The 21290-nt window shown below is 50.1% G+C and overlaps 4 protein-coding genes across 4 annotated transcripts; 1 reads left to right on the forward strand and 3 right to left on the reverse strand.

Annotated features, from left to right (window-relative positions):
* Positions 1-209: 209 nt before the first annotated feature.
* Positions 210-1862, forward strand: BROUX77_001393 (uncharacterized protein; the record flags this gene model as incomplete). The annotated part of the gene is made up of 1 exon (XM_073745817.1): positions 210-1862. The coding sequence occupies one exon, from the start codon at positions 210-212 to the stop codon at positions 1860-1862; it is 1653 nt and encodes a 550-aa protein (XP_073609628.1).
* A 526-nt stretch (positions 1863-2388) lies between these two features.
* On the reverse strand, positions 2389-4581 carry BROUX77_001394 (uncharacterized protein; the record flags this gene model as incomplete). The annotated part of the gene is made up of 2 exons (XM_073745818.1): positions 2389-4274; positions 4389-4581. 2 exons carry the CDS (start codon positions 4579-4581, stop codon positions 2389-2391), a joined length of 2079 nt encoding a protein of 692 aa, XP_073609629.1.
* A 10534-nt stretch (positions 4582-15115) lies between these two features.
* BROUX77_001395 (uncharacterized protein) lies at positions 15116-16970 on the reverse strand (the record flags this gene model as incomplete). Its single annotated transcript, XM_073745819.1, has 2 exons — positions 15116-16584; positions 16700-16970. The coding sequence occupies 2 exons, from the start codon at positions 16968-16970 to the stop codon at positions 15116-15118; spliced, it is 1740 nt and encodes a 579-aa protein (XP_073609630.1).
* A 2786-nt stretch (positions 16971-19756) lies between these two features.
* Positions 19757-21190, reverse strand: BROUX77_001396 (uncharacterized protein; the record flags this gene model as incomplete). Its single annotated transcript, XM_073745820.1, has 3 exons — positions 19757-20765; positions 20825-20943; positions 20999-21190. 3 exons carry the CDS (start codon positions 21188-21190, stop codon positions 19757-19759), a joined length of 1320 nt encoding a protein of 439 aa, XP_073609631.1.
* Between the last annotated feature and the right edge of the window lie 100 nt (positions 21191-21290).

Consider the following 21290-nt stretch of genomic DNA (forward strand, 5'->3'; position numbering starts at 1 on the left):
ACATTAACCCTATGGCGGGGTTAGGTAGCTCTGGGGACAGCTCCGAGAGTTATGCGCACCACTCAGAAGCTAGCAGGGAGCCGAGGAGCGAAAAGGGCGCATGATGGCTCAGTGGACAGAGTCTAGCCAGCGTAGGCTTTTCTCGTCATCTCCGCCGGTTTTGTTCTCTTTTGACTAGCTGCTCGACTAGCTACAACAACCAAATTGCAATGGCTGCCGTAACCTCCACCGCCGTGCCAATCGCCCCGTCACTCGCCGCAATCTATCCGGCCTCGGCACTGCCCGAACAGGCTCCGCGCTGGGCCGCGCTCGCGGACCGCTTTGCCGCAGAGTTCGCCACGCCGCCCGTCTTCATTTCGCGGGCGCCCGGCCGCGTCAACATTATCGGAGAGCACATTGATTACTCGCTATACTCTGTGTTGCCTGCCGCCATCACCTCTGACACTCTCGTGGCCTTGCGCGCCGTGCCTGTCGACAATTCTTCCGCCACCGCCGCCGATACCGGGACCTTCCGCGTTGCGCTTCGCAACACTGCTTCGGCGTTTGCACCGCGCGACTTTGTCTTTCGCAACGGCGTCGTGGATATTGACGCCGACACGCCCGACTGGAGCAACTACTTCAAGGCTGGTCTACGCGGCGCTCTAGCACACCTCAAAGCCGCCGGAGTGCAAAGCCCTTTAGATCTAAAGATTCTGGTCGACGGCCGCGTGCCTGTCGGCGGCGGACTGTCGTCGTCTGCCGCCTTCGTAACGGCCTCTGCGCTGGCAGTGCTGTACGCGCACCAACGGCACACAAGCCCCCCCTCGACCGACCATGCCTCCACCACAAACATCGACAAGACCGCCCTTACCGAGCTCGCCATCGTCAGCGAGCGCGCCGTCGGCGTCAACTCGGGCGGCATGGACCAGTCGGCGTCGGTGTTTGCCCAGGCCGCCAGCGTCCTGCACGTGCGCTTCGCACCGGCGCTGCGCGCCCGCCCCGTGCGCATGCCCCCGACCCGCCCGCCAACCAGCCTGCTGATCGTCAACTCGTGCGTCGCCGCCAACAAGCGCCTGACCGCGCCGCGCGAGTACAACCTGCGCGTGGTCGAGTGCTCGCTGGCCGCGGCCGTGCTGCACGCCGTCGTGCACCAGGCCGATGCCGCCGCCGCTGGCTTCGCGCTCGAGCGCGACGCCAGCCCGCTGGGCTCGTCGCTGCATGGCTTCCACCGTGCGTATGCGCGCGCGCACGCGCCAGGCTTTGACGCCCTGGACGAGCGCGCACAGCTCGGCGTGCTGGCCGGCGTGGTGGAGACGGCGCTGGCGCAGCGCGAGGGCTACACGCTCGCGGACGTCGCGCGGCTGTTGCGCGTGACGCAGGCGGATGTCGAGAAGCAGTTCCTTGCCACGTTCCCCGTCGAGGGCGACCGGTTCATGCTGCGGCAGCGTGCGCTGCATGTGTTTTGCGAGGCGCGGCGGGTGCTTGAGTTTATTGCGCTGCTGGAAGAGACGGACGGGGATGACGGCGCGGCGGGCGCGCAGGACACGCTGGGGTTGCGCTTGGGAGCACTGATGAACGAGTCGCAGACGAGTTGCAGGGAGCTGTATGAGTGTTCACACCCGGCGTTGGACCGCATCTGCGAGATTGCCCGTCGCCATGGGGCGTATGGAAGCAGGTTGACGGGCGCCGGATGGGGCGGGTGTTCGGTGCACCTGGTGCCGTCAGACGAGGTAGACGGCGTCAAAGCAGCCCTGGAGAAGGAGTACTTTTCCAATTTGGACTTGACGGACGCTCAGCGGGAATCGGCTGTTATCATAACCAAACCAGGTAGCGGCAGTGCGATTTATGAAGTTGAAACAGGTGACCTGTCCAAGCTGAAGTGAAGGGTTAGTCGCCAAGTACTACATATGTACATGCATATTGATGGAATCACGACGGGAGGCAGATAAATAGCTTATGAAATAGTCCATGATAAATGGCATGTGAATGTATTATATATAGTAAGAGACGTAAGCCAACGAGCAGCGTGGCAAACTCAGATGCAATGATGTTGAAACAACCGAGAGCGGTGGTACATACAAGACGTGACCGAAGACATGGGAAATGGTGCATATACGGGAGAAGATGACCAAGGAAAACAGAATGTGCATGCCAGAAGCAAAGATAGGAGAGGAAAGAAACAGAAAGAAAAGAAAAAAAAACATCAAGTCTGGTCCTGTTTCCATGAAATCAGGGGGTATCAGTAGAAGATGAACACAAGAAAGAGACAAAGAAAAGGCAAGTGTAGGAAAGAGGCGCATGCATGAGAACGAAAACGCGGAGCAGATGGAAGAAAAAGACAATGCAAAAGAGTGCGAAGAGGGGAGTATGAATGACAAGGCGACGAAAGCTCGGGTCTCTCTCTTCCTGCTATATAGGTGAATTGGTGCCTTGGAAAAACGAGGGTTGGCTCGTTGGCGGCGGCGGCATACCTCCGTGGCCTTGAGCATGGCCGGCAGGCAGCCCGTGTCCCAGGGCATGAGCCTGTGCCTGTTGGTTCTGGCTGTTGCTTGTGGCGCGCATAGGGAGCGCCATATTCTGCTGGCGCTGTTGGTGGTGGGGCGTCCAGTGCATCATTCGGGGGATGCTGATGCCGTCGAAGCTGTTGGTCGTCGAGCCGGTGCCGCGGCGCTTGAGACGCATGTTGTCGAAACTGCGCGAAATGGACCGCTTGGGCGTCTTTGGTCGGCTGGCGCTGCTGCTGGTACTGCCCGCGGCGCTGACAGAGCTGGCTACGGACCCCGTTGTCGATGCGGCACCAGATACCGATGGGCGCGCTGGCTGCATGTGGAAGTCCATTTGACGGACGTTCTCGATACCTACCCACGGAGCAATAGCTTCGTTGGGCATGGCGCCACTCATAATGACATCCATGATGGGCGAAGGCGACGATGTTGGGTTGGTGTACATGATTTCGTCGCCGGTCGACGGGCCAAACATGGCCATGCTTTGGTCATTCCATTCATGGGTCTCGGGAATAACCATCGGGGTGCCAGGATGGGGCCAAAGATCGGCAGGAGGCTCGGTTTTGACGTGGATGGGAGTCTGCACTGACTGCATAGGATGAGACGAGGGAGGTCTAGATGTAAGTAGCATTGGAGGCTGCTGTTGCTGCTGCTGTTGTTGTTGTTGTTGTTGTGCTGGTGGCTGTATGTGTTGAGGTGACTGGAGACCGTGTTGCTGTTGGTGGGGTTGAGACTGGGAGTGGGAGTGTGAGTGAGCGGGTATGCCGACATTCGGGCGGGGTGTCGTCGGATAATCAAAGGCAGGCTCTGGCTCGGTAGGCGCGGGAAGATTGGCGTGACCCGAGGCAAACATTGGGCATATAGCACGCAACGGCTGTTGAAAGTTTGCGGGCAACAATGACATGGAGGTGGTGTATCCGCCAACATAACGCTCGCCGAGGTTGAACAAAAAGTGTAGCAGAGTAAAGGTGCTGGCCTTGTTCCCTGTGTTGTCGTAGAGGTGGCGGCATTCGAGGAGCCGCTTGAGATGGGCCGAGGTTTCGGGCCGCCATCTTAACTGGTTACGATGAGACTTGTTCCACACACATGACTTCCATTTGGACTTGAGGGCATTTTGACGTAACAAGTTGTGCATGACGACAGAGTACTGCCACTCGGTCACCACTACGCCGGCATCAAAGTGCTTCGCCACATGGTCAAAGTACTTTTCTTTCAGCAGCGTGGCAGCCTCCTCATTGGCAGCCTCAAACACACGATCCTTACAGCTCTTGAAGCCACAGGCAAAAACTAGTTGCGGGCACGTGTCTTGGCGGGCTTTGTTAGACGCCAGATGCATGTCACTGTGGGCGCTTTTAGCGTGGTTAACAAAGGCCTTTTCAAAATCAAACGAAGCGTCGCAGCCAGTGTAGGGACATGTCCAGACGGCGTTGGTGCAATGAAAGTGTTGCAAGTGCTTTTTGAAGTCGCTCTTGCGGGTGAAGCCAACACTGACGCCGTCCATGAAGCACAATGTGCATTCAATGTTTTTGCGTGCGCCGGCGGTGCCGACTCCAGAGAGCAGTGAGGAAGCGGGGTTTGCTGAGTCGGGTGAATCTGAGCCGGGATGTGAGGTTGGCGGGGTCCATGGAATGCTGTCATGAAAACTCTCGTTGGTGAACGAGGTTTCAGCCGTGGAGTCCCAGGTTGATTGTGTGGCGACGGTGTATATGGAGGCGGCGTCTGAGGCTATAGACTGGGCGCTACTAAAGACGGATGGAGGATTGCTGGACATGGTGGCGGTAGACATCCGGGCTGTGGAAGAGAGAGAGTAGGGGTGTGAGAATTAGGGTCAAGAGGCGCAGGACGGAGGAGAGAGGGAAGGGATGATTGTGGATGAAGATGAAAGAGAAGAACAGCATGACTTACCAGCAAGACGGCCTTGTTCATGCTCGCCCATCTGCCGCAACGAAAACATGAGGTTGAACGGGCCGTATTTCTGAATCAGGCGCATGAAGACCTGCGAGTCTTCGGGGTCCATCTGAGGCAGGGACGTCTCACCGGGCCCGGAGCTAGACCCAGTGCCGGTTCCCTCGGCCCAACCTCCGGGGACCGTGAACATGGCTGGCGGGGGTGCGGATCTGGATATGGCGTACAAAGGGAAGCGGAAGAGAACCAGAGTGGCAGGATTTATGGTGTTTGGTGTTGCAGCAATCAGAGTCGGAGTGGCAGCACGTGGAGCTTTAGAGTCTAGCTGTAGGCAGGTGACAGAAAGATAACGTGGCTTGCAGAATAGAATGTAGCTTGTGTAGGACAGCAGGTCTGGCGGCTGAGTCTATGTGGCCTTGTTGTTCCGGTTGGGCACAAAGAAAAAAAAAGATACAGCTGAAACTGAAGCGAAAGCTGGACGTGGAAACGAGTGACTGCTGGCAGTGGAGTTGAACGGCGGGCGGCAAACAGGATTAAAAAAAAAAAAAAAAAAAGAGGTTAAAAGCATGGGAGGTCGAGTCGAAGATGGAATGGAGCGAGCGAATGGAAGCAGTCGGACGGGATTGCAGAAGGGCGATTCAAGCTCGTGCTGTGTAGAAAGGGTGCGAGTCGGCTGGCGAAGAACAGGAGCGAGATATCGGGTGTTGGTACACGGCGTGTGCAAAAGAGCTTGAAGAGCGAAGTACAAACAATGCGGATTGCCGAGAAGCACAAAAAGAAATGAGTAAAAGAAGAAGAATGGAAGACCGTAGACGAAAAGACAGTGTCTTGTTTCCGTAAAACAACTTGGGGAAGTAACTATCAAAAGAAAGAAAAAAAGAAAAGAAAAAAAAAAAAAGAAAAGGCCTGGCGGGTTGACGGCGGGATCGCAAGACGGACGGAGAGCAAAACAGGACGAGCTGCAGAGGATAAGAACCACGTCAGAGCCGTGCTACAACATATGGATGCTGTAGTATGGGGGGAACAGAGGTGCTGCGATGCATCAAAAGGCAAAGTGAATGTGAGTATGAGTGGGTTGTCAAGGCTAGAATGGAAGTTAAGTATGATTTGATTTCTCGATCTTAGTCAAGATCGAGCGGAGGGGAGTGAGAAAATGGGAGATGAAGAAGCATAGGGAAAAAAAGAAATGATAAAAGGCAATCAAATAGCCCTTGTAGGAAAAAAGAAAATAAAAGCCAATTTACCTTTGCGTGTACAGGGTTCTTTTTGTTTTCTTTTTTCTTTTTCTTTTTTTTTTCCACGCCGGCTACTTTTGCTTTTAAAGACTCCAGAAGCACAGGCATAGGGAAAACGAAAGCGAAAATAAAACCCGAGTGCAATAGACGAATGGCAGGGCCCAGTATCGGCTCTGGCCTGGCCTTGGGAAGAGACTGAGAGCGGAACACAGCCAAGACGACAAAGAGAACGAACAAGAACACCGACCTCGTCGCGCTTGATAACTCACTGAAGAAAAAGGCCTGGAAAGACATTCCGACTTGCTCAAGTCGTCCATTTTGTCGCCGCCTTACTCCTCTCTCTCTCTGCGACCGGCTTTGTCGCTGTTTCTTGGCCCTGCCACCACCCCCGGGCGTCTCTCTCTCTCTCTTTTTTGCGTCCCCCTCCCTCTCCTCCGTTCAAGAGAGCATGTCATCCATCTTGCTTCGTCTGCCCTTGTCTGTTTTTCTTTTTCCCTCTGTTCATGGGTTGGCGGATGCCGTTGTGTTTCCTCGCTTGGCTTGTTGCTGTGTGCTTCCGGTCCGTTACTTCACACTCTGCGCTCGCTCGCTTTGCTCTCTTTTAGCACTGCTTCTGGCTGTTGCAGTCCGTCCATCTCAACACAAAGACACACATGTGCATGCATAAGAGACACAGCCGCGTTATGCCTCATTATGTTCTGTAGAAAAAATGCCAGCGTTAGCCATAAAGCCACAAAAATCCCACTCTCTCATATCGACAGTCACAACCACCCACACTGCCCCATGTCTCTCCCCCATTCTCTCTTTTTTCTTGATTTTTCTTTGTTCGCCCTATGTCACCCATCCCCAACTTAGGCGTCCTCTCCATAACTTACCTTGACCTACACTCACCTCATCACTCGCTTTTCTCAACCTCAATCGGCTCGTCACCTCCGGAGCTTGCTCACTTGAATGTTGCCCCAGGTTCGAACTTCGTCCAATTGCAGCCAAGAAACAAGCTTACAAAGACGTCGAAGAGAGAAAAGAGAAATCAAGGGATTCTCACACCATGAAACAAAAAAGAAAGAAAAAACAGGGGGCCGTTCTATCTTCCCTAGTTTGTCCTAGCGCCGACGCAAGACTGCGGCCGCGCCCGCCGAACGAAGACTGGACTTGGTTTCCCCATCGTTCTCTTTCTCTCTCGCTTTTTTTTTTTTTTTTTTTGCTCTCGCGAGCATGCTTCGCTTTGTTGGTTTCGATCCGTGACTGTGCCTGGTACTCTGGACCTGTTCGAATCAGCTGTCTCTAAAACGAAATTTGACTGGGTGGAGGATCCCGCAGCTGTCTTCAACCCACGTAATGTTTTATAACCCTTCTGAACGGCCTTAACAATCCAGATAAAAAAAAAAAAAAAAAAAAAAAGAGAAAAAAAAAAGGCTTGTTACCCATTACCTCCGAACGAGCTAGTTAGTAGCTAGCATACATGTAACTAGCGGGTGAATATTAACCTGCATTCCTTGTTAGCACATAGCATTCTCAAGGTCCTGTCTCTTCCTCACATATCTCCTCCCACCACGCTCTCATTCCCGCTCTTAGTCATACTCTTCCTACCCTCGCCCTCGCCTTTCTCCTTCGCTCGGTCCCCTCTCTTCCCCATCCTTGTTTGTCCTCCTCTCCGGCCCGTCCTGTCTGGCTGGGCTGCCCTCGCTTTCACCCCGGGAAACAAGGGACAAGACAGCCTTCGAGAAGCCATAGAAGAGAAATAGAACAATTGTCGGAAAAGAAACATTCCCCTTCCCACAAAACCTGAATCAAAAAGCCAACCTTTGCGTCTTTGAAACCAACCCCGTGTAGAAAGAATCCTTGCTCGTCAAACTTGTTATCTGCTGCTGATGGTCGTCGGCCATCTCCTTGGGATTTGCTCGAAATTGCATTCTTCAACCTCTTCAGTAATGAGGCGGTAACTCACGTCTTGCTCTTGCAGAGAAAGTCCCCTGCACTCTGTCAGCCAACACATCTTTGCCTCACCTTGGCTTGGACTTTGGGTGCGTCAACCTGCAAGATTCCTTCATGCCGTGTTAAGGAAAGCTCAACTCACGACTTCGTTCGCTCCCCTCCTATAAGCACTTGTTTCGCTAGTGGCCGCTTCTTCGGCTTATTTTTTTTTCTCTTGCTTCTAAAGCCTTGTGCTTCTTAGTTCGGTTACAGATTCTCAACCCATAATCTGGCACTATACACCCACTTCTGTCCCGAACCGGTTCTAGACTTGGGTCGTGCATATCCCGACTCAAATTTCTGTGGTTGGTATTCTGCTCCAACTCCAGAATACTCTTGAAGTATGTGTGGTTCGTGCCGACCTCAAGTGATGTTTCTACTGGGTCCGCTGTTGGTCCTAGCTTGACTTTGTTTGCTGGCTTGTAGCTGGTGACCCGTGGTTCATTGCGTATGTGTGATATCGCACAGGTGTACAGAGATAATCGATTGCTTGTGGATTATATTTCCTGATTTGCCGCGTCACTCAACCTCTCGGGTGGAGAGGCCTGGTCATGGGATATATATCCAAGTAAAAGTACATATGTACTTGCATACTTGTCAGTCAATGCTGTGGAGAAAATGGTACGAGCTTCAAGAAAGCCACCTTGAAATCTTTGGCTCAATTATGGCGTGTCCTTTGGAATCAATGCACTCAAATTCAACGTCAGTTATTCACCGCAATAGGACTGTTGTTCAACTTACTTTGGACCAATCTACGGGTACAAGTAACGAGTTAGTAGGATAACCTTTATTCTTCTTTCTCAGTCTGCTGTTTTCACTCTTATCTTTCTCGCAGGTCTCGCGAAGCGCGTGTCCGTATCAATAGAGCTTGACTTCCAAGGGACACCCTAGTATTCCTCAATCTCCTAGTCAGGTGAAAATGTTCCAGAAGGTGGCACGAAAATTATTATATTCACGGTCAGGGTTAGCCTTGCTTCACTCTCAACTCTTGAACTTGATGTGAAATAGACCGTCAAATTGCCCCCTCCTTGACAATGGCTGCCGCAGCTGGACCTGCAAATTAAATCTCCCGTTAGCATTGATCCGCGTTCTCTTTTGGCAATCTTACTTGTATAACGCCCAAGTGGTCAAGTATTCAAGTATACTTGCTCTTGTATCTTGTTGTAAGTATCACTGGCGTGTTCAAGCTTTACTCTTGGAGCTCATTTTGTTCTCTCATTTTGCCCCTCACTTGAAGCCATGGCCCTTGCAAGCAAAGTCGACTCAGAAAACCGTGCTCTTGATTGTATCGGACAAAATCCAACACCCGTGTTGAGTGACAGGTCTAGCTAGTAAGCCTGTTTGTCTGGCTTGGCATACCCAAGAAAAGCAAGGTCAGTGCAACTTGCCAATCAGAGTCAACACAACCTGGGTAAAATCGAGCTTGTACAAGTAAAAGCACATTTTGAACGCCTTATCTAGTTTCTCGTGTAGGTTTTGTGACTAAGTCGACTGAGTCCGTGTCTGAGCCTGAATCTGAGCATGAGTCCTTGTATTACTTGTCGTCATCCCAAGAACCAACAGAGGACCATGTTTTCCTTCATTTCGAAGGCTGGATAGAAAAGACCATTCCAGTCACAAATGAGGCGCAAGCAAGCAATCAAGGCGACGATCAACACAATAGTCAAGTCATTCAATTCAAATGAAAGGGACGCATAATGTGCAAGGAGCTGGAAATTTCAGTGTGATGTAAAAGCGGACCAGATCCACACATAATTTCGGCTATCTTCTTCAGCAAAGAAAAACGTGAGATGAGTGACAAGCAAGACAGGGTACAGAGTCAACGAAGCAACAGTGACTTGCCTTTGATTGGAAAAACCCCATGTACAATGTTGTGCGATGCCAAGTACTTCTGTGTCGCCATCCAGTAACCTGTACAAGTACCCACCCCACCATACAGCGACATACGGTACGTCCGGGCGATGAATGGTTAAACGCCGAGCCGTTTGTTGTAGCGGCCTCTTCCCGAAGAAGAGAGGCAAAACTGATGTTACAAGTAGCTCCCGGAACTGACACTGTTACAACAGCGGAAAGGACACAGCGGTGATCTTGCAATTGAGGAGCCGATGTCGTATTAGGTGGTGCATGATGTACTGTTAGTATTACAGGCGCATTTTGGCTGCAACAGTACAATGGTTGTGTCCAAGATAGACTGGAGACCATTATTGTCTATCTGTCTGTCTGGTCTTGCAGCCTTTGCAAATCCTAAACAGCTCCGAGCTTTATGAAGGGGCTTGACAACAATGGGACACTATGCGACCATGGTCGCATAGTGTCCAACAGCAAGTTGACAGGTCGTATGTGCGCTTGGCGTTCAAGACTCTCAACCCTGGGGAAACATCTGTAGCTAGCGATACATGACTGTTGGTGATTTCCACTTTTGCCTGCTTGGCTCCAAAGACAAGACAGATGCTGTAATGCTGATGCCAATCGATGAAGCCCTGCAAAGCCACAAAACACTGACAAGGATAGTCATGGCCTTTCAATACTTGTTGAACCCTTGATCCTGGTAATGGTTAGAATTGGGAGACAGCAGTCTTGGGTGGTATCGGATTGCCTTACAGGCACCATGCACTACGGAGATTCCAGCTGCAGGCAGGTGTATCGTATCGATGCTGTCGGGCAGAAGCATAAAAAAACTGACAGCGACAAACAACAAGTTGCCGAAGAGAGGCAAATCAAGGGGAAATCGATAGAAAGGCACAGCGTCTGATGTTTGACGAGGCGGTGTTCTTGTTTCTGTTGCACATGAATGTAGCTTTTATCCAGGAGCTAAACGCCGCTATGGACCAGGCCAGTCAATAAATTGACCCACCATGTCATCGTAATCCGTATCGCCATCGCTTGAACCCGTGCGTACCAGTCTACCATACTACGTGTGTGCGTACATATGCAAGAATGCGCATGTGCGTGTGCATGTGTGTGAAGGAAAGTGATTTGTCGTGATTGTCAGGGTTCCGCGATGAAACACGCAAAGGAGCCTCTCGGGGAAAGGAAGAGCAGTATGGTGGCCGTTGACAGATGGCAGTGGGATCACGATCTGAAGCTGTGGGGGCACATGCTGGATGCATAGAGCAGTGGGGTTATTTCATGCGCGATGTGGCAAATCGCTGAAGCTCAATAACAGGCGGTATAGGTATAATAGGGCTGCGGGATAGTTATCACAATCCTCGCAATTTTCTCTCTCTCTTTTTTTGTGCGTCTTGTGATGCCCTAGCAAGCAAGATGGCAAGCCCTAGGGTACGGTACAGTTGCCATACTTCTACAACTATGTATGTATGTATGTGGATGGGCAACTGCTCGTTTTAAAAGGGCAGGACTGTCAACGGCACTTACCGGCGGAGTCGTACATGGTTTGGGGGCTTTAAAAGCTGCGTTCTTTGCAATGTTGCTGGTGGCTTGGTTACTACGCATGGCACGATATTGGAGTTCTGTTACCGAGCAGATATAATTGTTGGTATGGCTTGGTTATACAAATGGGCTTGGTCCGCTGGCGCTCAAGTATTCACTGGAGATGTTGCCTCTTATGCTTCAGGTGTTGAATTGTACGAAGCACTGGTGCGTGTCGTGTATATGTACAAATGGATACATGTGTACATAGGTAACTAACTACTTGTGAATAACATGTACATATGTACATACCTGCAACAATGACAAAGGCAGGTACTGTGTCAGCCGCTACTTCTGCGCCACACAACATCTCCAACGGCAACCGTTCGTACAAAAGTTTGGTCCAAGGTGCCACTTTGGCCATGCCAGAGTTATCCGGAGTGTTTGCAACAACACCCACTTCCGGCAGGGGCTTGGAGAGTGGCATGAAATCATGCGGCAATGACTTGTTACGGAACCTCGGGGAGCTACGACCACCATCAAGTCCGAGTCCAAGAAACACAGGCCAACTGCGACGGTTTAGTAGGGTTAATCCGATATGCATATAGGGTACGGGGTTTGGGCAGGTGTGCTTGGACTCCCTTGTGAGGTCGGAGATATTTTCCTGGATAGGACAAATTTTCTACTGCCTGTCGACATGTTTGGTGAGGTCGATAAGAATGCCGGACTGCGGAATCCTCGTGGTGCAAGGAAGAGCACTGGCTTTGGGAGCAGGGGGAGGGGGGAGCCACTGTTAAGTCATGATATACGGCCGCGGAAGGCTTAGTCTGATGCATTCAACAGGATGAATTACAGACGGAGACCATAATTTGGGAATAGATAAAGGCCGCCGTAGATACAGGATCCATCACATCACAAGTCTGTGACAGCCCGTCCAGAAGGGGCAAACGAACAAAAAAAAGAAAGCTGTAGTGGTGCTTTTACAGGATATATCATAGACGCCACCGGGCCTGTATACTGTCTCGTCTTGAGGTGTTGTCTCTGTTGTCTCTGCCACTTGAAGCTGTGGAATTGATTTAAGCTACAGGGACAGGGGTTGCAGGGCTTTTAGACTTAGGCACAAGCGGACAGGGAGAGAAAGAGACCCGAGGTTCCCAAAAAGACCGACTTGGGCTTGACTTACACGTACGAGATAGTTGCAAGCGTTACGTGTAAAGGTGACTGACATATTGTGCCTGGACTCTGAGCAAGCAAGCAGTTAGTCAAGTGTGCTATTTCATATGAGACAGAGGCCTTCGTTATACATGGGCATATATTGCTGTGCTGGTGGGAACTGACTGCCCAACCAACCAAAGGGGAAAAGCCCCATGTCCCATGCCCCATGCCACCTCATCAACAGCCTGTGGCTGGCTGATGGCGTTACTAAATAGTGAGGTGAGCACATTATAACTGTGTATTATTCGTGCTGTCACGTCTGTTTCTTACAGGGGCCTAAAGCTAAGCCAAAGCCGGCGTAGCCCATCCTGCAGCGAGGCAATTCAAGGGCTCCAAAGGCTTCAGGTCTGTATAGTTACATATGTTCATCCATATACAAGATGCAATAATTACGCGATTAATATGTGCATATGTATATATATACACACATGTTGTTTGATATCTAGGAAGCGAACGTTGGTTGAATTGAGAAACGAGAGACAGTGAAGATAGTTATGACTAAGAGCAAAGGCTAGAGATGCACCAGTGACATCGGGATACTCACCAGTAACAAATACTACAAGTAGCCACTGGCTGTTAAACGGGGAAACGGGAATGCATGGCCAACAACCTTGTCTGACAAGCGCCAGATTTACTGGGGCCGCAAAAAGAAAGTATTGTTCCAAGCAGGCCTCTATAGAGGCTGCAAGGAGCAGTGGCGTGGGGAAGGGCCAGCAGACGAGCAGAGCAGAAGAGATCACCACAACGTACAGGTACAGGCTGTTGTATGCAGGTTGTATCTAGACATGGCGATACTCACTTCAACTACGGCGATGGTGACCTGTCAGGAGTGGAGGCTCGTAGCTACGATCAAAGTAACCCACACTTGGCCTTGACTCTGCCTTAGTCCCGTAGTGCCGCCTGTCCTCGCCATGCCGAACCCGACCGGCTTCATGCAAAGGATCCATGCATGCAGGTTCTACATTCATACATGGTATGGTCATGGTGTTTGTATATTTGTAGGCTGCAGCCCAGTCAACAGTGAGTAGCCAAGACAGAGATACATCCATGTGTCCTCACCATAACTACATAACTACATACATATGTACAACCATACTAGGGCATAGATCTTGTTTGGACAGCGGAATAACCCTCGTCATCACACCACGGGTAAAGTGCCCAGCCCATTGTTCTTTTATTTTCACATTATTCTCAAGCCCTTGTCTTCACCCTCAGGCCTCTACCCTCTGCCTCTAGCCAACAAAGGGAACCTTTTTATATAACTAGTTACATAGTCAACCGCTTGTGTAGTTTTGTGTGTACATTCACACACATACGCATCTCGCTGGGTTCGCCAATACTTCTCGAGCCTTACCGGCTGGACAGGGGCCAAAAGAGCCTGTGACAGGAAAAGCCCATAATTGCAAAAAATACACCCTAGGATGTGACCAAAACATGTGATCTGGCTACGACGACGTCCGCCGTGTCCCTCCTCCCCTCCCGCCAAGGCCCGGTGTGTGAAGGTGTGATAGAGCTGAAGCCGAGGACGCTAGTGGCTGCGGAAAGATAACCACAATGTGCTATTGTCTGTTCCCATCGACACACACACACACACACATATACATACATACACACTAGTTAACTAACTATACAAAACTACTTGCATACCAACCATGCATGGCTACATCAGCCCGAAAAAAAACCACACAAGACGACATGGGCTTGTCCTTTTCCCCTCCAGCACGCGGGCGCTTCGCTTCGCCTGACACAAGATCTCTGCCTGTTTAGCTGTATGGCGAGCGAATGAGCGAGCGAGCACAGCTCGTCAAGGCCCGGCATGCGGCATGCGGCATGCGGCATCCGAAGAGCGTAGCCCAAGGCCAGAGAGACAGGACATGCAGCAGCTGGCTGCCCTGCCCTTGGGAGGGGGAACAGGGGAGGGGACAGCCTATATACCATGCTACGTCACTTCATCCGCGTGGGAGAGCGTGTCGTTACATCCGCGCGTTTCTGTCGTAGTTATGTACTTGTACTGTCCTGCGCTATAAACACCGGCAGCGCCACACCGCACCTAACCAGTCGTCTGGTCCAACAGCCCTACACGTACGCAAGCGCAAGTACACGGTTGCTGAATCAAGGCACAAGTACTTGTAATCAACTATGCTTATTTGGACGTAGCACGCAGCAAGTGGCACCTGTCCATGGCTGTAGTTGTACCGTTCAGGTGAAGTCGCATGTCGTACAGCTTATGCACATGCAGATACACCTCTGTCTTCTCCATCCGTCTTTGCATCTATCGACCCGAGTACAACTTCAGCCCGCTATTATCATCCCCCGGCCACGTTTTGTCCAACACTTTACTCGGTCAGATCTTTGTCTGCTTACCTGCCACTCATCCAACACCTCTCATTAGTTAGTCGAACCCAGATAGATCCCTATATGGTGCCATGCCATGCCATGGTTTATAAAACAGATGCTGTACACAGGTAGATCTTATATTCTCCCTGCCTTCATGCATGACTTACCCTGCCTACAAGTATACACATGTAATATCAACACTCGTGAGAGTGTCACTGCAAGTGATTCATGCGTACTATACACTATACACACAAGCACGTATATACATTCGAGCCTCCCTATATGCATCGTGTCTAGACCGCAGAAACAAAAATAGACACATTCTCCCAGAATGACAAAACCAAAGAATACCTCTCAAGCTCCTAAAGACACCAATAGTATGGATGATATTTTCGAAACCCCAAATGAACCGGCCGCTGTGTTGTCAACGCAGACCTTGTGCGCACTGCAGCATGCAATATAAAAAAAACAAAGAAATCGCGTATCGGCAGCATGACAGCACGCCGAGGGTATATAGAAACCAACAAAGAAAAAAAGGAAAAAAAAGCCATATAACTATAGAAAAGACCGTCGGCATATGTAAATCGTATTTGCCCCTTAGTATTGGGTTTGTGTCGGATCGTTGAAGAACTGGCCATGGTGGCTAAGGGCAGCTGAAGGCCCCATATCGTTTGGCGGAATCCCACCGTAGTTGTGGTGAAATTCTTGTGCAAGCATCTCGGCATCAGTCATTGAAATATCTCCCGAATCGGGGGAGCTGTTAGTGAGTGTGCATAGATTCTGGATATCATCAGAGATGATACCGCCCACCTGAGGCATTAAATGATCACGTCCACAGGCATACACAGATTCCGCCCGATTATCGTATAACGACGGCTCCCTGGATACCGAGATGTCGTGTGTAGAATAATACTGGCTATTGGAAAATCCTGCCGATGGTGATGACGATGCTAGGCTGGGATTAACACCGGCAGACCGTGAGCTATAATGTTGAGCTCGTTGGGATCTTCGAGACGACTGCATTGGGGTAGCACGCCGCTGAGAAGCGATATAAGATGCTAAAGTCGGATTCGGGCCACGTGGGATGCGAAAATTGAATGACGGTGGAATATCCTGCAAACTTGCCGCGGAGGTTGCGTTGTTGATGTGTCCAGGGATAGCCATGGTACAGCTGTCCTTGAGAGGCATGATGAAATCTTGATGTGTTTTGAGAGGCGTCTCGTGATTAGTGCCTAGTTGAAGTGCATAATGAACCGTCATCGCAACATCACCAATATGGCGGCATTCTAGACGCTTGCGAAGAACCAAAGATGTGGTCGGTGACCAATGAAGCTGCGCGTCCTCATGGTTCTGATCAGACGAGACATAATTCTCCCAATATTGAGCAACTTGGTGCTGGCGAAGTAGATTCCGCATACGTGTGTCATAGGACCATTGACCGCTGCTTTGAATCCCATCATCAAAGTGCTTGACGACGTGGGATACATACTCTTTAAACAGATTGGAAGCGTCCATATCACCCGAGGCTTCAAAAACCTGTGTGCATCTACTGAAGCCGCAGGCGAAGACAACCTGAGGGCACAGATTGACTTTTGCCTCGTCAAGGGACATGCGGGATCCACCGTGGCATTGTTTAAGATGGGCCTTGTAAGCCGTTTGCCAGTCAAAAACCATTTGACAGCCACGATGTCTGCAATGCCACTGGGCATTCATGTTGTGGAAGTCCTCCATGTGGCGTTTCAAGTCATTTTTGCGTGTACATGTCTTGACAATATCCTCTTCGCTACAGAAGCCACACACAAAAGTGGTCTTTTGTTTAGACGAGGAACTGGTGGTAGCATCAGCCAGAGAGATTTGAGATTGAGATTTGGAAGACAAGGCATGAGATGACTTGCGACCGAGAATTCTCGATGATACACTTGAGAAGATACTGGCGCCGGAAATAGAGCTAGCATCAGAGAATGACCGGATGCTGGACGAGCTATCAAAAACGCTAGATTGATCAGAAATTGTTGTCGAGGCAGTACGACTAGATAAGAGAGAAGAACGGTCGGATTGATCGGGTTCTATTTGAAAGCGAACAATATGTTAGGGATAGGACGCTTTGAAACTAACGAAACATGCAGCAGACATGTATACAAAGACAGGCAAAAAGGCTGATAGGGAAAGCAGGTAACGTACTGATGGGCTTGCGAGTTTCTTCCTGAAAGATGCGGGCTAACTCTTCTTTAGAATATTTGCTTAGCAAATGGCGGACCATTTGGCGGTCGAGCTCTAATTGATGTTCCAATGGCGCCGAGGTCACAGGCTCGCTAGCAACACTGGAGACAGACTGATGGCGGGTTTGGGATTGAGGCTGAAAGGGCGATTGAAGCTGGGTTTGAGTTTGATAGGGTGGTATGCTGTAGTTCTGAGCCTGGGGCATTTGGTGATCTGAGGTGATTGGATCCATGATCGATATTATGGGCAGCTACGGCCACTTGTTGGTGAATAAATTAGACGAGAGGGAGCTGGAACCACAAGACAATGATTTTGTATCGAGTAATTTTGTATATAGTAGTGATTTTGTGATGCCAGCAAGTATAAATCGAATAGATAAGCCTTTCAAAGGGGTTTGATGATGGTGGGAGTCGTTCGCTATTTGCGGATAATATGAGGGGATTGAAAAGACGTTAGCAGAGCGGATGGCCTCCTCCGACAGAAACCTGCGATAAAGGTGAAGTGATCAAATGCCAAACAATCCAGCTCAAGAGCAGGACGTTGGAAGGAGAGATCAACAAGAGAAGTAGAAAAAAAATTCGATGGGCAAACTTCCGACGACGAGAAAATGCAGGAGGAAAGACAAAGAAAGAGAAGACAGGCGGATTCCAAGGAGAAAACGAAGGACGTGAATTTCAGGAAGAGCCAACGAGCTGTGAATGAGTGAAAATAATGTGGCGAACAAGCAAAGTTAGTGAAGGCTAAGTTAGCCCTGATAAGAACCCCCAGGCAAGATATCAACTATGTATTGGCAGAATGAAAGCAAGTTAAAAGAAACCAAGTCCTCATCAGCGAGAGGGCACAATAGAAAAGTTTCGATGTGAAGAAAATACTCTCGTTTTGTGGCTGAATGTAGGTAGGAATACAGGCGACATAGATTGCGACGAACAGAAAAGAGAAGAAGAGCCGAAACAAAGACAGATGGAGAGAGAAAACAAGTGATCAAGAGTGGCTGGCTGCTTGGCTTGGGGCGTTGTCAATGATCGGACTGGCTGCCAACAAAGAGCCGCAGAAAAGCCAAGCCACAGACGGACACCGAAGGCAAACTGGGCTAATGCGCTAGATGTGTAATAGAAAACGGCAGATTGAAGACGAACTGGGCTGGGTCGGGCTGGGCGTAGTTAGCAGTGTTTCAATGTGAGGCTATGGTTAGTCAACACACCATAGTCTTGTGGGAAATCGAAATCGGGGTTGAATAGCCAAGGCTCTCGCTCATGAAGAATCAAAGCGGACAACCACCAGCCAGCAATTGACTGGTTATGTAACTATGTACAATATAGAATCCTGAAACAGAACAAGGGCGAAAGGGGAAGTGGAACAACAGCGACAGGGCTTGAAGAGCCAAAGAGTCAAAGTGGAATAGTGCAGGAATGCATGTACAATAATGGGGCTCAATTTCGTGAGTAAGCCGGGGAGGATGGGGATATCTGAGATGGCGATGGATTGGATATCAAGAGGCGTGATATTTGTCCATGGATTGATGGAATATGGAGTCCAGAAGCAGCGAGGAGGGAGATGAGGCGAACCAGAAAGACCGTGAGAAAATTGCACTGGTGGAGATGATCTTATCGTGCAGGTTAGGGCTGGGAGAAAGCCCGACAATGAGCCAGGCTGGAGGCAGGCACACACTCTCTCTTTCTCTCTACGGCTGATGGCCCGCTTGCGGAAAGAGTGGTAGACAAAGAAAGGCAAGGGTAAAGGCAAACGCCAGTCGAGTCATCGAGTCTGCCCATATGGCTAGCCAATGGGGCGGAGCCAATTTGTTCAAAAAGGAAGTAACTAACCACGGCTCGCGGCCTTTTTTTTCCCTAGTTTTCCTTCTGTCAACTGGTAACTAGTCACCTCTTTCCTTCTGTCCATCTAAAACTTGCATGCACAACAATGTCCCTTCCCGTCGCATCATTTGCACATCGAACCCCTGCTGTCCGGTTCAGAACATCGCCCAAGCGTGATACATACATTTCCCTCAACCATACATTTATAGCCAACTATGTAGCTATGGCAAAGTTGGGTTGTTTATTGGTTTGGATAGAAGGTCTGGGCCAGTAATTTGCCCTGTTACTACTCTACCATGGATATCACAAGCCAAGTAGGTACATATAATGTGCAGTTCTATACAACTCTACAAATACTAGTACATATATACAATTATACAGTTTGAAAACAACGCATCCACTCCCGAAGCTACTCACCAACCGGCTATCTTGATTGGTGTGATGTTATGATTATGTAGCAGTTGTGCAGGCAAGATTCCGGACAGCGAATGCAACTGCGACAGCAGTTCATGTTGTTGCGTAAAAGGTATTTGCCCAGGGTAGTTGCAATTGCTTTCTTTGCATTGTCTTGCTTTACCTTATCTCACGTGTCGGCGAAATTGCAGTGACCTCGGAAAGCAGCCTACATCGGCTATGCCAAGACTGGCAGCTGCCAATCTCGGGTCTCAAAGTCTCAAACGGGTTACTGCTCTGTTTTGGCAACATGTACACACATAACTAATGCGATGAAAATGAAACCCTCTTGCAATTCCACGGACAAGATCCCGAGACCACACAAGGTAAGAGCGTAGCCCTACCCCCATCGGGATAATTATCTCCCGGCCCGAGTCCTAGGCCCCGGCAGCCCAACATCAGATTTTGCAGCTGTGGAAGATAGCACACTCGTTTTCTAGGAATGACATCATCGTGTACATTTGTGTAAAACGGAAATAAGAATTAGACAGTCGGCTATATTCTAACTGACAAGCCAACTTCGAGTATCGTGTAACACACTCTGCATAGATTAATTATTGAAACAAACACTCCGTCAACGCTTTTCCAGCAAGTCGTTGCAGAGAAACAAAGCATAAAACAACCAGTTCCAACCCCTTTCTGCATGATGACAGATATCAGAATCCCTTTAAACATTATACAAACAAGTTATCTTTTCTCCTCCGTTTTGAATACCCCCCCCCCCCCCCCCCGCCCCCCCGCTGGCGTGCTTTTACTGACACTGGCAGTACCATTCATCACTGCACACACAACTAAAGGGGGCCTTGCATGTGGTCGATCCCGTGAAGCCGGAACCACCACACTGGTTCCACTGGGAAACGCCCTCGCCCGATTGGTCTGCGACATAAAGTCCTGCCTCGGTATGGCTTTCAGTAGTAGACGCGGTAGCAACGGCAGTCCCGGAGGTGCGTGTCATGCTGATGGTGGTGGTAGCGTAGGTCGTGCTGGTGATAAAGGACGTCTGGTCATACGTAGACGAAGCAGTAGCAGAAATAGCAGCGGTCTTGGTGACAGTAGAGGCAGATTGCTTGGGTTTGTATGCGCCGCTCAGAGCATCAGCGACCTTGTTGAGATAGCCGTCATTGGTATAGAGCTGAGACATATCCCACATCATGACTCCGGCGAAGCTGCTAAACTTGCCACAGTAGTCAATGATCTCTGACAAAGTGTCGGCATCAACGTAGCCGTTGCCAGCGGTGGTAGTAGCCGGGATTCCGAGCATAACCTTGACATTCTTGTTGGCACTCTCAGACTTGGCCCAGTTGTCCCATGTCTCAAAGTTGAAGGTGTTTTGCTTGGTCGAGCCAGATTTGAAGGACTGGACGCCGCAGTAGTTGTTGTAGAACTGCACCATGACAAAGTCAAACTCGAGCTTCCCCGCCAGCATTTCATTGTTGGCCACATCCGGGAAGGGGCACTGCGGGGCCACAGCCAAGTAGTACGTGCCGGGCGAGGCGTTCATGTTCTGGCGCAGACGCTTGCCAAAGGGTACCAAGTTAGAAGACTTGGCCTCAAAGTCAAAGTCAAACCCATCGATCACGGCCTTGCCAAAGGGACGCTGCACATCGTTGTCATCGGTAGGGGGGCCGAACATGGCCCAAATTTTGTCCGCATACTTCTGAGCTTCCGACTCGCTGGAAAAGCCACCCTCGTTGTATGTGGCACCACCAACGGAAAGCAGAATTGTCTTGCCCATAGCCTGGCACTCCTGAATATCTTCTCTGTATCATGTGTTAGTGTGGGATAAGCTTATACAAGAACAAGACAACTGGGGACTTACTCAATCTCGGGGCACCTCAGCAGATTGGTGCCAGACATCTTGGTGCAAATATCACTAGCACTACCAAAGTTGACAGAAATAGGATTCTTGATGCCATTGAGGAAGGCCAGGGGGATAATCTAAACACAGGCTGTTAGCGCATGTACTCTGTACTGATTTGTTTGGATAACTCACGTTCACTGGAGAGTCGGCACAATACTCAGAAAGACGGCCCTGTGATCCTGAGCCTCCAGCAGAGTTCTGTCCCCAGTACACGGCGATGTTGTCTATGGTGGAAGACTGGTAGCCAGCACTAACGCTGGTCGGAAGGACGGAAAGAGCCGTCAGCGCAGCAGCGGCCAGGCTGGAGCTCGAATAAAAATGCATGATTAATGAGAGGAAATGGAAGTATATGGTGTAACTATGGTCAGTGAAGAAAGGAATATAGAAGAGATGGCAATACAAAGCAGCAAACAAACAAAGCCAA

This window comes from Berkeleyomyces rouxiae, assembly GCF_048999995.1.
Source record: "Berkeleyomyces rouxiae strain 22BRR77 chromosome Unknown BrBRR77_ptg000001l, whole genome shotgun sequence".
Classification (NCBI taxonomy): Eukaryota; Fungi; Ascomycota; class Sordariomycetes; order Microascales; family Ceratocystidaceae; genus Berkeleyomyces; species Berkeleyomyces rouxiae.